The sequence below is a fragment of the Physella acuta genome, unplaced genomic scaffold (assembly GCF_028476545.2).
Source record: "Physella acuta isolate Inbredline_101_S28 unplaced genomic scaffold, ASM2847654v3 ptg000497l, whole genome shotgun sequence".
NCBI lineage: Eukaryota > Metazoa > Mollusca > Gastropoda > Physidae > Physella > Physella acuta.
Window position 1 is genome coordinate 340067 of NW_026732016.1, and position 16505 is coordinate 356571.

Sequence of the window (16505 nt, forward strand, 5' to 3'; positions counted from 1 at the left end):
CAGTGTAATGAATGTATTTATCATAAACAGCATTGGCAATAATGTAAGGATGGCTTACATGTAAAATAATGAACACTATCAATGTACATGACCAACACATCTTGGGATAACTTTGACCACCAACACAACCAGCAAGTTGTCTCCCTGCCTGATATTCTGCAGCATCCAGTGTGTTGGAGGATGGTATGGTGATCCAAATTTGGCAGTGAGATAAAACCAAAGTGACAAGTCAATGCTAATTCCATCTGCCTGGTTAAGAAGTTACAGAGGTCAATGCTAGCTCCACCTGCCTGGTTTAGTCTTTAGATTTTTCTTCTTCAGCAGCAGCTGCAGGCTCATCTTCCTTCCTGTCCTCCTTCCTTCTCTTGCTCTTCTTGTGTTTGCCCCCACTCCTGGTAGACTCTGTGTCTGAGTCGTCCCTGTCTCTGTCACGGGTGTGTTTCCTGCTGGAGTTGGTACACAACAACAACATTAGTGGCACACAACAACATCAGTGGCACACAACAACAACATTAGTGGCACACAACAACATTAGTGTCACACAACAACATTAGTGGCACACAACAACATTAGTGGCACACAACAACATCAGTGGCACACAACAACAACATTAGTGGCACACAACAACAACATTAGTGTCACAAAAACAACAACATTAGTGTCACACAACAACAACATTAGTGTCACACAACAACAACATTAGTGTCACACAACAACATTAGTGGCACACAACAACAACATTAGTGTCACACAACAACAACATTAGTGTCACACAACAACAACAACATTAGTGTCACACAACAACAACAACATTAGTGTCACAAAAACAACAACATTAGTGGCACACAACAACATTAGTGTCACACAACAATAACATTAGTGTCACACAACAACAACAACATTAGTGTCACACAACAACATTAGTGTCACACAGCAACAACATTAGTGTCATACAGGATAGACTAACTAAATCTACAACAGGAGGATAAACTAAATCAGACTAAAGCTACACCATGACTGACTAAAGCTACATCACTAGACTTGACTGACTAAAGCTACATGACTAGACTAGACTGACTAAAGCTACATGACTAGACTAGACTGACTAATGCTACATCACTAGACTAGACTGACTAAAGCTACATCACTAGACTAGACTGACTAAAGCTACATGACTAGACTAGACTGACTAAAGCTACACCACTAGACTAGACTGACTAAAGCTACACGACTAGACTAGACTGACTAAAGCTACATGACTAGACTAGACTGACTAAAGCTACATGACTAGACTAGACTGACTAAAGCTACATGACTAGACTAGACTGACTAAAGCTACATGACTAGACTAGACTGACTAAAGCTACATGACTAGACTAGACTGACTAAAGCTACATGACTAGACTAGACTGACTAAAGCTACATGACTAGACTGACTAAAGCTACATGACTAGACTAGACTGACTACCTGCGTGAAGATTTGTGCTTATCTTCTCTGTCTTTTGTTCTAGAAGATTCTCTATTCCTGGAAGATTCTTTGTCTCGTGACCTTGACCTATCTCTATCCCTGTCTCGATCTCTGTCTCTATCACGATCCCTATCTCGGTCCCTGCTCCTGTCTCTATCCCTATCCCGATCTCTGCTCCTTTCTCTATCCCTCTCCCAGTCACGATCTCTATCTCTGTCCCTCTCTCTAAACATTCTGAAATAAAATTTTAAAATGGTTAGTCATATTTACATCACCCAGCTCCATATAATACCACCCCCCCCCCCCCAGACATTACAAACACCAGCTTTATACCTACCCCCCCCCCCCCTCAAAAAGCACAACACTTCTCTATACCTTTCCTCATAGTCATCCCTGCGAGGGCTCCGCTCTCTGTCCCTTCTCCCTGAGTCCCACCTGTCCTGGTAGCTGAGAGAGTACAGAAAAAAAAAATGAACAAACCAACCAATCACCAGACAAAATCTCATTTACTTCTTGATGCACTTGTCTTTTACACGAAAAAATTTGAAATTTAAAAAAAAACCCACTTTAATGTAGAAAATTTTAAAAAGTTGTATGTCAAAAAAGAATGTCAAATTTCAACGTTAAACTTTAAAAATCAAGTTAAAAGAAACGGATATGTTTGATGAGTGATGTACTGGAATATAACTGAGAAAACATAAGTTTGATGGGTGATGTACTTGAATATAACTGAGAAAACATATGTTTGATGGGTGATGTACTTGAATATAACTGAGAAAACATGAACCAACAAGGGAGACCAACACCTAGTGCTGCCAACAGAGAACACGTGCCACAAAGTTAACTTTTTTCTCTACATTACTTTTGTTAGGTTTACAGTCCCGGATCAATGATAACAATTAGAACAAGCCCTGTCTTGTTTTTACAGTTTTTGTATGGCAGCTTTCTGTTGGCAGATTTCAAACAAGTGGTGATACATGTCAACATGACCTAAATGTCAACATGATCTAAATGTCAACTTGACCTAACTCATGACTTACCCACAAGGAGCTGGCCTTCCCCTACAACAAGAAAATTTTGAACAAAGGAAAAACCAGTCAACAAGAGAGGAAACTACCATCCCAGGCAGGCAAAGGAAAATCTCTCCAGCAGTCAAACTAGTGGGGTCACCACAGGTCAAACTAGTGGGGTCACCACAGGTCAAACCAGTGGGGTCACCACAGGTCAAACCAGTGGGGTCACCACAGGTCAAACCAGTGGGGTCACCACAGGTCAAACTAGTGGGGTCACCACCAATCAAACCAGTGGGGTCACCACAGGTCAAACTAGTGGGGTCACCACAGGTCAAACTAGTGGGGTCACCACCAATCAAACCAGTGGAGTCACCACAGGTCAAACTAGTGGGGGTCACCACAGGTCAAACCAGTGGGGTCACCACAGGTCAAACTAGTGGGGTCACCACAGGTCAAACTAGTGGGGTCACCACAGATCAAACTAGTGGGGTCACCACAGGTCAAACTAGTGGGGTCACCACAGGTCAAACCAGTGGGGTCACCACAGGTCAAACTAGTGGGGTCACCACCAATCAAACCAGTGGAGTCACCACAGGTCAAACTAGTGGGGTCACCACAGGTCAAACCAGTGGGGTCACCACAGGTCAAACTAGTGGGGTCACCACCAATCAAACCAGTGGAGTCACCACAGGTCAAACTAGTGGGGGTCACCACAGGTCAAACCAGTGGGGTCATCACAGGTCAAACTAGTGGGGTCACCACAGGTCAAACTAGTGGGGTCACCACAGATCAAACTAGTGGGGTCACCACAGGTCAACCTAGTGGGGTCACCACAGGTCAAACCAGTGGGGTCACCACAGGTCAAACCAGTGGGGTCACCACAGGTCAAACCAGTGGAGTCACCACCAGTCAGATAAGTGGGGTCACCACAGGTCAACCTGGTGTGGTCACCACTTATGCTAGTGGAGACAAGCAAGAAGGAAACAACTCACCTTGCTCTTCTACCCCGCCTAGTGGCAAACAAAAATCTATTACTACACAGCTATAGATATACACTAATATATTACTACACAATCTATAGGGATAACAGCTATAGATATACACTAATATATTACTACACAGCTATAGGGATAACAGCTATAGATATACACTAATATATTACTACACAGCTATAGGGATAACAGCTTTAGATATTCACAAATATATTACTACACAGCTAAAAGCATAAAAAAACATTACTACACAGCTATAGCCAAACAAAAGTCTATTACTACACAGCTATAGATATACACACTAATCTATTAATACACAGGTATAGATATACACTAATATATTATTACACAGCTTTAGACATTACTACACGGCTAAAAGCATAAAAAAACACTACACAGCTAACATAACAGCTTTAAACATTCACAAAAACATTACTACACAGCTAAAAGCATAAAAAAAAACATTACAACACAGCTAACATAACAGCTTTAAACATTCACAAAAACATTACTACACAGCTAAAAGCATAAAAAAAAACATTACAACACAGCTAACATAACAGCTTTAAACATTCACAAAAACATTACTACACAGCTAAAAGCTTATAAAAAATTACAAAACAGCTAAAGGCATATAAAAGTATACAGGTACAGCTAGTGGCAAAAAAAATATTACATAAGACAAAAACAAGACAGCCAGTAGACCAAGACAATATAAACATCAGACCAAGACAAGACTTTACCTGTTCTCCCATTGTGGTTGTGTGGAGACAGGTGGTGGATGTGGATCACCAAATGGTGGAGGGAAGTTTGGTGGAAAGGCTCCACCATATGTGGCTGGTCCCTGTGGTGGAATGGTGGTGGGGTGGTAGAATGCTGGATAGAAGAAAAAACATTTTAGGTACTAACAGAATGGTGGTGGGGTGGTAGAATGCTGGATAGAAGAAAAAACATTTTAGGTACTAACAGAATGGTGGTGGGGTGGTAGAATGCTGGATAGAAGAAAAAACATTTTAGGTACTAACAGAATGGTGGTGGGGTGGTAAAATGCTGGATAGAAGAAAAACATTTTAGGTACTAACAGAATGGTGGTGGGGTGGTAGAATGCTGGATAGAAGAAAAAACATTTTAGGTACTAACAGAATGGTGGTGGGGTGGTAAAATGCTGGATAGAAGAAAAACATTTTAGGTACTAACAGAATGGTGGTGGGGTGGTAGAATGCTGGATAGAAGAAAAACATTTTAGGTACTAACAGAATGGTGGTGGGGTGGTAGAATGCTGGATAGAAGAAAAACATTTTAGGTACTAACAGAATGGTGGTGGGGTGGTAGAATGCTGGATAGAAGAAAAAAACATTTTAGGTACTAACAGAATGGTGGTGGGGTGGTAGAATGCTGGATAGAAGAAAAAAACATTTTAGGTACTAACAGAATGGTGGTGGGGTGGTAGAATGCTGTATAGAAGAAAAAAACATTTTAGGTACTAACAGAATGGTGGTGGGGTGGTAGAATGCTGGATAGAAGAAAAACATTTTAGGTACTAACAGAATGGTGGTGGGGTGGTAGAATGCTGGATAGAAGAAAAACATTTTAGGTACTAACAGAATGGTGGTGGGGTGGTAGAATGCTGGATAGAAGAAAAACATTTTAGGTACTAACAGAATGGTGGTGGGGTGGTAGAATGCTGGATAGAAGAAAAAAACATTTTAGGTACTAACAGAATGGTGGTGGGGTGGTAAAATGCTGGATAGAAGAAAAAAACATTTTAGGTACTAACAGAATGGTGGTGGGGTGGTAAAATGCTGGATAGAAGAAAAACATTTTAGGTACTAACAGAATGGTGGTGGGGTGGTAGAATGCTGGATAGAAGAAAAAAACATTTTAGGTACTAACAGAATGGTGGTGGGGTGGTAAAATGCTGGATAGAAGAAAAAAACATTTTAGGTACTAACAGAATGGTGGTGGGGTGGTAAAATGCTGGATAGAAGAAAAACATTTTAGGTACTAACAGAATGGTGGTGGGGTGGTAGAATGCTGGATAGAAGAAAAAACATTTTAGGTACTAACAGAATGGTGGTGGGGTGGTAGAATGCTGGATAGAAGAAAAAAACATTTTAGGTACTAACAGAATGGTGGTGGGGTGGTAGAATGCTGGATAGAAGAAAAACATTTTAGGTACTAACAGAATGGTGGTGGGGTGGTAGAATGCTGGATAGAAGAAAAAACATTTTAGGTACTAACAGAATGGTGGTGGGGTGGTAGAATGCTGGATAGAAGAAAAAAACATTTTAGGTACTAACAGAATGGTGGTGGGGTGGTAGAAGGCTGGATAGAAGAAAAAAACATTTTAGGTACTAACAGAATGGTGGTGGGGTGGTAGAATGCTGGATAGAAGAAAAACATTTTAGGTACTAACAGAATGGTGGTGGGGTGGTAGAAGGCTGGATAGAAGAAAAAAACATTTTAGGTACTAACAGAATGGTGGTGGGGTGGTAGAATGCTGGATAGAAGAAAAACATTTTAGGTACTAACAGAATGGTGGTGGGGTGGTAGAATGCTGGATAGAAGAAAAAAACATTTTAGGTACTAACAGAATGGTGGTGGGGTGGTAGAATGCTGGATAGAAGAAAAAAACATTTTAGGTACTAACAGAATGGTGGTGGGGTGGTAGAATGCTGGATAGAAGAAAAACATTTTAGGTACTAACAGAATGGTGGTGGGGTGGTAGAATGCTGGATAGAAGAAAAACATTTTAGGTACTAACAGAATGGTGGTGGGGTGGTAAAATGCTGGATAGAAGAAAAACATTTTAGGTACTAACAGAATGGTGGTGGGGTGGTAGAATGCTGGATAGAAGAAAAACATTTTAGGTACTAACAGAATGGTGGTGGGGTGGTAGAATGCTGGATAGAAGAAAAAAACATTTTAGGTACTAACAGAATGGTGGTGGGGTGGTAGAATGCTGGATAGAAGAAAAACATTTTAGGTACTAACAGAATGGTGGTGGGGTGGTAGAATGCTGGATAGAAGAAAAACATTTTAGGTACTAACAGAATGGTGGTGGGGTGGTAGAATGCTGGATAGAAGAAAAACATTTTAGGTACTAACAGAATGGTGGTGGGGTGGTAGAATGCTGGATAGAAGAAAAAAACATTTTAGGTACTAACAGAATGGTGGTGGGGTGGTAGAATGCTGGATAGAAGAAAAACATTTTAGGTACTAACAGAATGGTGGTGGGGTGGTAGAATGCTGGATAGAAGAAAAACATTTTAGGTACTAACAGAATGGTGGTGGGGTGGTAGAATGCTGGATAGAAGAAAAACATTTTAGGTACTAACAGAATGGTGGTGGGGTGGTAGAATGCTGGATAGAAGAAAAACATTTTAGGTACTAACAGAATGGTGGTGGGGTGGTAAAATGCTGGATAGAAGAAAAACATTTTAGGTACTAACAGAATGGTGGTGGGGTGGTAGAATGCTGGATAGAAGAAAAACATTTTAGGTACTAACAGAATGGTGGTGGGGTGGTAGAATGCTGGATAGAAGAAAAACATTTTAGGTACTAACAGAATGGTGGTGGGGTGGTAGAATGCTGGATAGAAGAAAAACATTTTAGGTACTAACAGAATGGTGGTGGGGTGGTAGAATGCTGGATAGAAGAAAAACATTTTAGGTACTAACAGAATGGTGGTGGGGTGGTAGAATGCTGGATAGAAGAAAAACATTTTAGGTACTAACAGAATGGTGGTGGGGTGGTAGAATGCTGGATAGAAGAAAAACATTTTAGGTACTAACAGAATGGTGGTGGGGTGGTAGAATGCTGGATAGAAGAAAAACATTTTAGGTACTAACAGAAGGTTTAAAATTTATATTTGTGTGTGGATGTTATAAATGGAGGATCCCTAGTGATACCACTGCTGTCCCCAGGCTCATTTACAAGCCCTGATAAAAGTCATTTAAAGGAACCGGTAACTTAAATAATGGCAAAAAAAATCTTACATTCAAATGAACCAGTAACTTAAATAATGGCAAAAAAAAAAAATCTTACATTCAAATGAAGGTGGAGGTGCAGTAAATGATGGCAGGGCCAAACCTGTGGTCATGACAGAAAGAAACAGTTAGTGATGGGTGGTCAGATGGTATTTAATGAGTGATCAACTTCTTCAAGTACATAAAATACAAGTCAAGAATTTCAACAAGAAAATTGTAATGTATACTAATTTATAACAATTTAATTAGGTGGATTTTAAAATATTTTTAGTGTCAATCATTATGCATTTACAATCAAACATAGCTGAGATATTTTTCTTATTTATTTATTTTTAAAAGTCTGAAACACTGACTTTTTCTCTAATAAAGTGAATGTGTGGGCAGTAAAGGGTTAAGCAGATAAGAATCTTACCAGGTGGAGGTATGGATGTGTTGGGGAGGGCAGGGGGAGGCTGACTGAAGTTCATTGGAATATTTCTGTTGCTGGAAGTGTACAAAACATTTGGTTAAAGACATGAAAGCAAGGCCAGATCTAACATATTAAAAACAGAGGGTTGCATCAACAGTCATATGTGGTACAGCCCAATACATATGTATGTGGTACAGCCCAATACATCCGTACATGGTACCAGTACAAAGTTAACGTGTGCAACCAGTACATAGTTAACTGCAGCCTTACAAGTTTCCCACTTGAATAGGCGTATCATGGCTGGAGTCATCCTTACGTCTGCTGGTGCTGCCACCTATGACCCCTATTGTGATGATGTTGCTGTTACCGCTGGAGTTGTTGTTGGAGTTGATGGTGCTAATGGACGACGTCTGAGATGGCAGGATTAATTTGTCTGAAAAATAACAATTTTATAGCAACACATCTGTAACATGCAACAATTTTTAGCAACAACACATCTGTAACACTAACAACACATCTGTAACAGCAACAACACATCTGTAACACCAACAACACGTCTGTAACACCAACAACACATCTGTAACACCAACAACACGTCTGTAACACCAACAACACATCTGTAACACCAACAACACATCTGTAACACCAATAACACATCTATAACACCAACAATTTTATAGCAACAACACATCTGTATCACTGTAACACTAACAACACATCTGTAACAGCAACAACACATCTGTAACAGCAACAACACGTCTGTAACACCAACAACACATCTGTAACACCAACAACACATCTGTAACACCAATAACACATCTATAACACCAACAATTTTATAGCAACAACACATCTGTATCACTGTAACACTAACAACACATCTGTAACAGCAACAACACATCTGTAACAGCAACAACACATCTGTAACAGCAACAACACATCTGTAACAGCAACAACACATCTGTAACAGCAACAACACATCTGTAACAGCAACAACACATCTGTAACAGCAACAACACATCTGTAACAGCAACAACACATCTGTAACAGCAACAACACATCTGTAACAGCAACAACACATCTGTAACAGCAACAACACGTCTGTAACACCAACAACACGTCTGTAACACCAACAGGCTTGTAATATAATAACAACTGAACTAGCTCAGTCCACTTAAGTGTTGACATTGTATGTAAGAGCCTGTACAAAAATAGTTGAGTGAACAAGACTGACTCACCAGGTAGAGAGGACAGAATGGGGTTAGCCTGAAACAAAAGGTGCCAGATGTTAGAGACAGACAGACGGATGACATTTTCATACATTACAGAGCCGTTATATCTGACATGGTGGCTCAATAAACTAAATAACTTTTTTCTTTTTTTAGTCACCTACGCTGGAGTAAGAAAATGTGGCTTGTACCATTGAAATTTTTTGTAGGGCTACTATAGTAAGGTCTGAAATGGGAACTGTACTTTTAAAAAAATCTTTTAAATATATTTAAGAAAAAGGATCCTAGCTGTCAGTCTTCTTCTTCTTCGTTCTTAATTATTAGTGTTGAAGGGGATCGAGATTTATCTGCCAGTGGGTTTGAACTCGAGACTTTTTCGAATTTATCAACCATGAGCTTTTTGCCGACTCGACCACGCCTCCAACACAATTAAGCGTTACGTGTCAACTGGTTATGCGCCATTGAGGCCATTGACTCCAATTTCAGCCTGCTTTTCTTTTTGGATTTGCTTCCATAGCCTTTGTCCAACCAAGAACAAGCTACAAGGCAGCAGTTGTTTGATTTTGGAGTTGTCTCTCCTAGAAGAGTAGCTGTCCCCAGCTAACGAGCCTCATCTGCCCGAGGGTTCGAACTCGAGACTTTTTCGGTTTAGCAAACATGAGCTTTACCGACTCGACCACGCCGACCCCTTAGCTGTCAGTTAAACTGATGAAATAACTTGATAAATAGCCAGCTATTTAAGATAGTGATAGCACAAGGCTTGTTTTACAGACAAAAAAAATCTGTCTCACAAAATTACAGGTAAACACAAATAAAATGTGTCTCACAAAATTACAGGTAAACATAAATAAAATGTGCTCTACAAATTATTTAGCTGACTGGGGGATCATGGGAAATAAAATGTGTCTCACAAATTATTTAGCTGACTGGGGAATCATGGGAAATAAAATGTGTCTCACAAATTATTTAGCTAACTGGGGGATCATGGGAAATGTGCCTTACATATCTGGGAGCTGATGTGGAGATGACAGAAATTCCTCCTGTAGCTTCAGCCCGGAGGACCTTCTGTTTCTCACAGTAAGCCTTCCAGCTCTCCTCAGTGAAGCCGTAGTTGAAGTAGTCTGTGATGTCAGCACCTGGTCCAACACAACGCGGTCAGTCCCTAGTTACATCTGACATCATTCACTCGCCACACAACCCAGTCAGTCCCTAGTTACATCTGACATCATTCACTCGTCACACAACACAGTCAGTCCCTAGTTACATCTGACATCATTCACTCGCCACACAACCCAGTCAGTCCCTAGTTACATCTGTCATTCACTCGTCACACAACGCAGTCAGTCCCTAGTTACATCTGACATCATTCACTCCTCACACAACGCAGTCAGTCCCTAGTTACATCTGACATCATTCACTCGTCACACAACGCAGTCAGTCCCTAGTTACATCTGACATCATTCACTCGTCACACAACGCAGTCAGTCCCTAGTTACATCTGACATCATTCACTCGCCACACAACCCAGTCAGTCCCTAGTTACATCTGACATCATTCACTCGTCACACAACACAGTCAGTCCCTAGTTACATCTGACATCATTCAATCGTCACACAACGCAGTCAGTCTCTAGTTACATCTGACATCATTCACTCGTCACACAACACAGTCAGTCCCTTGTTACATCTGACATCATTCACTCGCCACACAACCCAGTCAGTCTCTAGTTACATCTGACATCATTCACTCGTCACACAACGCAGTCAGTCTCTAGTTACATCTGACACCATTCACTCGTCACACAACGCAGTCAGTCCCTAGTTACATCTGACATCATTCACTCGCCACACAACCCAGTCAGTCCCTAGTTACATCTGACATCATTCACTCGCCACACAACCCAGTCAGTCCCTAGTTACATCTGACATCATTCACTCGTCACACAACACAGTCAGTCCCTAGTTACATCTGACATCATTCAATCGTCACACAACACAGTCAGTCTCTAGTTACATCTGACATCATTCACTCGTCACACAACGCAGTCAGTCCCTAGTTACATCTGACATCATTCAATCGTCACACAACACAGTCAGTCCCTAGTTACATCTGACATCAATCACTCGCCACACAACCCAGTCAGTCCCTAGTTACATCTGACATCATTCACTCGTCACACAACGCAGTCAGTCCCTAGTTACATCTGACATCATTCACTCGCCACACAACCCAGTCAGTCCCTAGTTACATCTGACATCATTCACTCGTCACACAACGCAGTCAGTCTCTAGTTACATCTGACATCATTCACTCGTCACACAACGCACTCAGTCCCTAGTTACATCTGACATCATTCAATCGTCACACAACACAGTCAGTCTCTAGTTACATCTGACATCATTCACTCGTCACACAACGCAGTCAGTCCCTAGTTACATCTGACATCATTCAATCGTCACACAACACAGTCAGTCCCTAGTTACATCTGACATCAATCACTCGCCACACAACCCAGTCAGTCCCTAGTTACATCTGACATCATTCACTCGTCACACAACGCAGTCAGTCCCTAGTTACATCTGACATCATTCACTCGCCACACAACCCAGTCAGTCCCTAGTTACATCTGACATCATTCACTCGTCACACAACGCAGTCAGTCTCTAGTTACATCTGACATCATTCACTCGTCACACAACGCACTCAGTCCCTAGTTACATCTGACATCATTCACTCGTCACACAACGCAGTCAGTCTCTAGTTACATCTGACATCATTCACTCGTCACACAACGCAGTCAGTCCCTAGTTACATCTGACATCATTCACTCGTCACACAACGCAGTCAGTCTCTAGTTACATCTGACATCATTCACTCGTCACACAACGCAGTCAGTCCCTAGTTACATCTGACATCATTCACTCATCACACAACGCAGTCAGTCCCTAGTTACATCTGACATCATTCACTCGTACACAACGCAGTCAGTCCCTAGTTACATCTGACATCATTCAATCGTCACACAACGCAGTCAGTCTCTAGTTACATCTGACATCATTCACTCGTCACACAACGCAGTCAGTCCCTAGTTACATCTGACACCATTCACTTGTCACACAACGCAGTCAGTCCCTAGTTACATCTGACACCATTCACTTGTCACACAACGCAGTCAGTCTCTAGTTACATCTGACACCATTCACTTGTCACACAACGCAGTCAGTCCCTTGTTACATCTGACACCATTCACTCGTCACACACAAAACTTTTAAACTATAAATTGCTCCACAGATCAAATGTAGGGGAAAGAACCATTTTGATTTTATAAATAAATAAGCTGTTACTGGAGTAAATATGTGTACCTGGTTTCCTCCATGGCATATCCTCTGTGCTGAGTGTGTTCAAGTCAAAATCATACACAGGAGTGCCATTGATGGTGCCAACAGCTTCAATGTCCAGGCCTTTAGTTGTGGGTGCTGGCTTAGCAGGAGCAGCTGAGATGAAAACCATTGGATTAACATACAGTACAACATCTTAATAGCGAGTCTAGACCAATAATCAACATTCATTTCTATTTATACATTGCTACAGATAACAGAATGGAAGGAACTTCAAAATACACTCAGCTAAAGGACTGGGGTAGGATAAAATCAGCTAAAGGACTGGGGTAGGATAAAATCAGCTAAAGGACTGGGGTAGGATAAAATCAGCTAAAGGACTGGGGTAGGATACACTCAGCTAAAGGACTGGGGTAGGATAAAATCAGCTAAAGGACTGGGGTAGGATAAAATCAGCTAAAGGACTGGGGTAGGATAAAATCAGCTAAAGGACTGGGGTAGGATACACTCAGCTAAAGGACTGGGGTAGGATAAAATCAGCTAAAGGACTGGGGTAGGATAAAATCAGCTAAAGGACTGGGGTAGGATAAAATCAGCTAAAGGCTGGGATAGGATACACTCAGCTAAAGGACTGGGGTAGGATAAAATCAGCTAAAGGACTGGGGTAGGATAAAATCAGCTAAAGGACTGGGGTAGGATACACGCACCTAAAGGACTGGGGTAGGATACACTCAGCTAAAGGACTGGGGTAGGATACACTCAGCTCAGTTGGAGGAACTTCAAAATTTTCTCTCACCTGCTGCACTTTTCTGGTAATTTTGTCCACTTTTAAATAAATTTCTTGGCGCTGCCCTAGAAAAAAATAATCAAAGAAAATTGACATTGTTGAAAAAGTTTCCATTTGTCAGGAAAATGTATGTTTGTGATGTGCAATCTTGACTTACTCTGTCCCAGTCCAAGTTCTGATGTCTCCAATGGTAACCTGAACATTGTCATCATCATCGTCCTCATCATCATCTTCATCACCAGCTGCTGCTTCTGTTGGCTCCTTCTTTTCTTGTTCTGCATCTTCTGCAGCAAGTTCCTGTCAATACCACACAGTATCAGATGCACACAATACCCAACACTATCAGGTGCACACACTATCCAACACTATCAGGTGCACACAATATCCAACACTATCAGGTGCATACAATATCCAACACTATCAGATGCACACAATATCCAACACTATCAGGTGCACACAATATCCAACAAATACATTCAAACAAGAAAATAGACACAGACAAATCAAATACATGGCAAACTATTTAGTAAATTTAGAAAACGATAATATACTAAAAAAATAACTAGAGTAATAACAAGGAGTGCTATAAATGAAATTCCTTCTAAAACTTTCTTTCTTAACCAGTTATTTAATTGTCAGGATCACAGACAGCACCCCAATACAGAAAAAAATGTTGAGCACCAGGCAGTCAACTGTTACATCAAGTTTGGGTCAAGCCCAGAGTCCTGACAAAGTTTGAAAACAAAAATTTTTCACACCACTCTATCAAGGGAAATAATCTGGTTGAAGGGCAGGGCCCAGGTATTAAAGTCATTATTGGGGTTAAAAAGTGTCTAATCTAGATTACTGCAAAACTGTAACATCCCTTTGAGAATGACAGGTTAGTGTGGTGTACTCAGCCTGTAATATTTCATTCTATCTTGTAATTTTATATCTGTGTGTAGTTACACGTGTCCTCTATAACTGACAGTGTTTGTGTCAGTTTGATACATTAATGTGACACTGTCTCACCTAACTTGACTCACTGACAGTTTCAACATGATGAGAACATCACATAAGCCAAGGTATAACTTACCACCTCTACACCTTCTTTCTCCACATCTTTCTGTTGGTTAACACTGCAAAAACAAGTTAGGAATAATTTACATTAAAAAATGTAACATGTTTAAAAAGACTGAGCAAAATAAATTAGAAAAACACAAAACCTACCCCATATTTAAAATTTCAGTGTCCATAATAATAATAAAGTACTTTAAATAGACATGAAAATTTACTTCCAACAAACTAAATCTAAAATAAATAATACAATGGCTAATGAGAAGAACATATAAAAATCAAACCTTTCTTCCAATTCTTCAATATTTGGCTTTTTGTCTTTATCTTCACCTGCAATTAAAATTGTATGTTATCAATATCATCCAATGACAGAAGACTAATAATAATTACTGACGATCAACACTGTTTTTTTTGCAATTAGATAGGACGCCTTTTTGAAAATGTGAGATGATAATATTAGCAAAACCACCAGTCAATGGCAAGATAACTTTGCAAGACTTGTTGTTTGTTGTAAGTTTGTTTTGGCTGATGTTGTGAGGGGTCACTGTGAGGAGATTGTTTATATTTTTGATTGAGTTTATATTCAACTCAATGCAACAACCCCGCCAATTGGTTAAGAGTTGAGGCCGGTTGGTTAAGGCCAGGCCGGGGGATTTTCTGACCGGCTTTCAAAGGGATGACTCAACATATCGTCCATACCTTTTTTGTGAAAATATCAATATTAAAGGAATCGAGAAATAGATACATGAGCAGGAAATTTTTGACTGATATAAAATTAAATGAACATGAAAAGATAAAATTTAGCCTATACGATAGTACATTTTTACATTAAGTGATTAAGTAATGAATTGTTTGCTGGTCAACAAAATATTAAAAAAGTAAATTATCATCTGCATGTTAAGCTGTTTCAAATAGCAGTATACAAAGTCAACATTTAGGGTTTAGTAAAAATCGCAAAATCAGATTCATTGAATTTGAAATATATATATGGGAATTTATGATAATAAAATTTTAGTCTGCATCAAAGTTCATCGTAAATAATTTGTAGCTAAGAACTTGGAGGTGGTACAATTGTCACAGTCATCTTCACATTTTACCCTGCACCCAGTCTAACTGTCGGGTGGGAATAAAATATAAAACAAAAATGACATGTCACCGGGGATTTTCACACCCTTTTTAATAGATCTAGGCCTAACTAAACAAAAACAAATAATTAGGCCAACAATTTTTTCTTTAGCACATGATCATTAAGGGGTAAACTGCTAGATTCTAGAAGTAGATTTTATTTTTAGGCTTACCACTTTCACTTAGGCCTAGGCCTACTTTAAATTATTTTTTTAACGAAGTGACTACTCGGAAGATTTTTCTCCCCAACGTCTCCACTTAGTCGGCAAAAGATAGCTCTGCGCATGCGCAGTGACCTATGGCTAGGGTTAGAATGAGGGTTAGGGATAGGATTAGGGCTAGGGTTGGTGTTAGTATAGGGTTCTGCGGTTGTAAACACACGCATGCGCAGTACCATCAAAAACATCGCCGCGATGGCAAGTCGTAGTTTCTCTCCATTGCGCATCTTTTTCCGGATAACATCTGCCTTTTTTTAAACATGTGCATTTATTTAAAATAATGTATGCTTTAATATCATATGTAATGCAACAGCAGTAGATCCAGAATCTAGATCTAGAATCTAATTAAGAAGTCTAGATCTAGACTAGATTCTAGATCTAATTTTGAAACATAATTTTAGTATTTTTTTAATTTTAGAAATTGCCAAATGATTAATGAATAATGATGGTGTGCAAGTCATTTTGATTTTGAAATTTAAATCTGATGGTCGGGTTCTCCGAGACGTCATGTAAAAATTTTTAAGGCCAGCTCCGAAAATTAATTTTATACGATGGTATTAGATTCCAAATGGTGTTTATAAATCTGCAATCAGTAACTGCAAAAAATTTTTTTTACCCCCATACAACCAATCTTCATCGTCTTCGGCTCCCACTGTAGGAGTTACCGCTACCTCTGCGGCAGCCATTTGTAAAAATATCTCTAGATTTAGATTTACCTCTCCAGCTTTAGTTTCGTATCAATAATGATTTAGAATTAAATATTATGTTACCTACAAAACGGTGTTCCTTACGTATTTTTTTTTGTTTTATTTAGTAAATAAAACTAACGAATTTGTAAGTAGCTTAAATATTATTAGTAGTATGTGCAGGTTATAATTTAT

At 39.8% G+C, this 16505-nt stretch overlaps 1 protein-coding gene across 4 annotated transcripts; it reads right to left on the bottom strand.

The window, feature by feature from the left end:
- Positions 1-16313, bottom strand: LOC131944567 (pre-mRNA 3'-end-processing factor FIP1). Of its 4 annotated transcripts, none has more exons than XM_059305253.1 (17): positions 16241-16313; positions 14566-14611; positions 14301-14343; positions 13383-13522; positions 13235-13290; positions 12463-12594; positions 10103-10236; positions 9110-9137; positions 8142-8304; positions 7875-7945; positions 7521-7565; positions 4217-4349; positions 2509-2529; positions 1844-1915; positions 1469-1702; positions 270-443; positions 1-228 (listed from the first exon to the last, which is right to left on the bottom strand). In XM_059305253.1, the coding sequence occupies exons 1-16, from the start codon at positions 16308-16310 to the stop codon at positions 296-298; spliced, it is 1536 nt and encodes a 511-aa protein (XP_059161236.1). In that variant the 5' UTR covers positions 16311-16313; the 3' UTR covers positions 1-228; positions 270-295. The 4 variants fall into 4 exon arrangements, with proteins under 4 accessions (XP_059161236.1, XP_059161233.1, XP_059161235.1 ...); XM_059305250.1 differs by having other exon boundaries at positions 270-446; XM_059305252.1 differs by lacking the exon at positions 2509-2529 and adding an exon at positions 3474-3491 and having other exon boundaries at positions 270-446.
- Between the last annotated feature and the right edge of the window lie 192 nt (positions 16314-16505).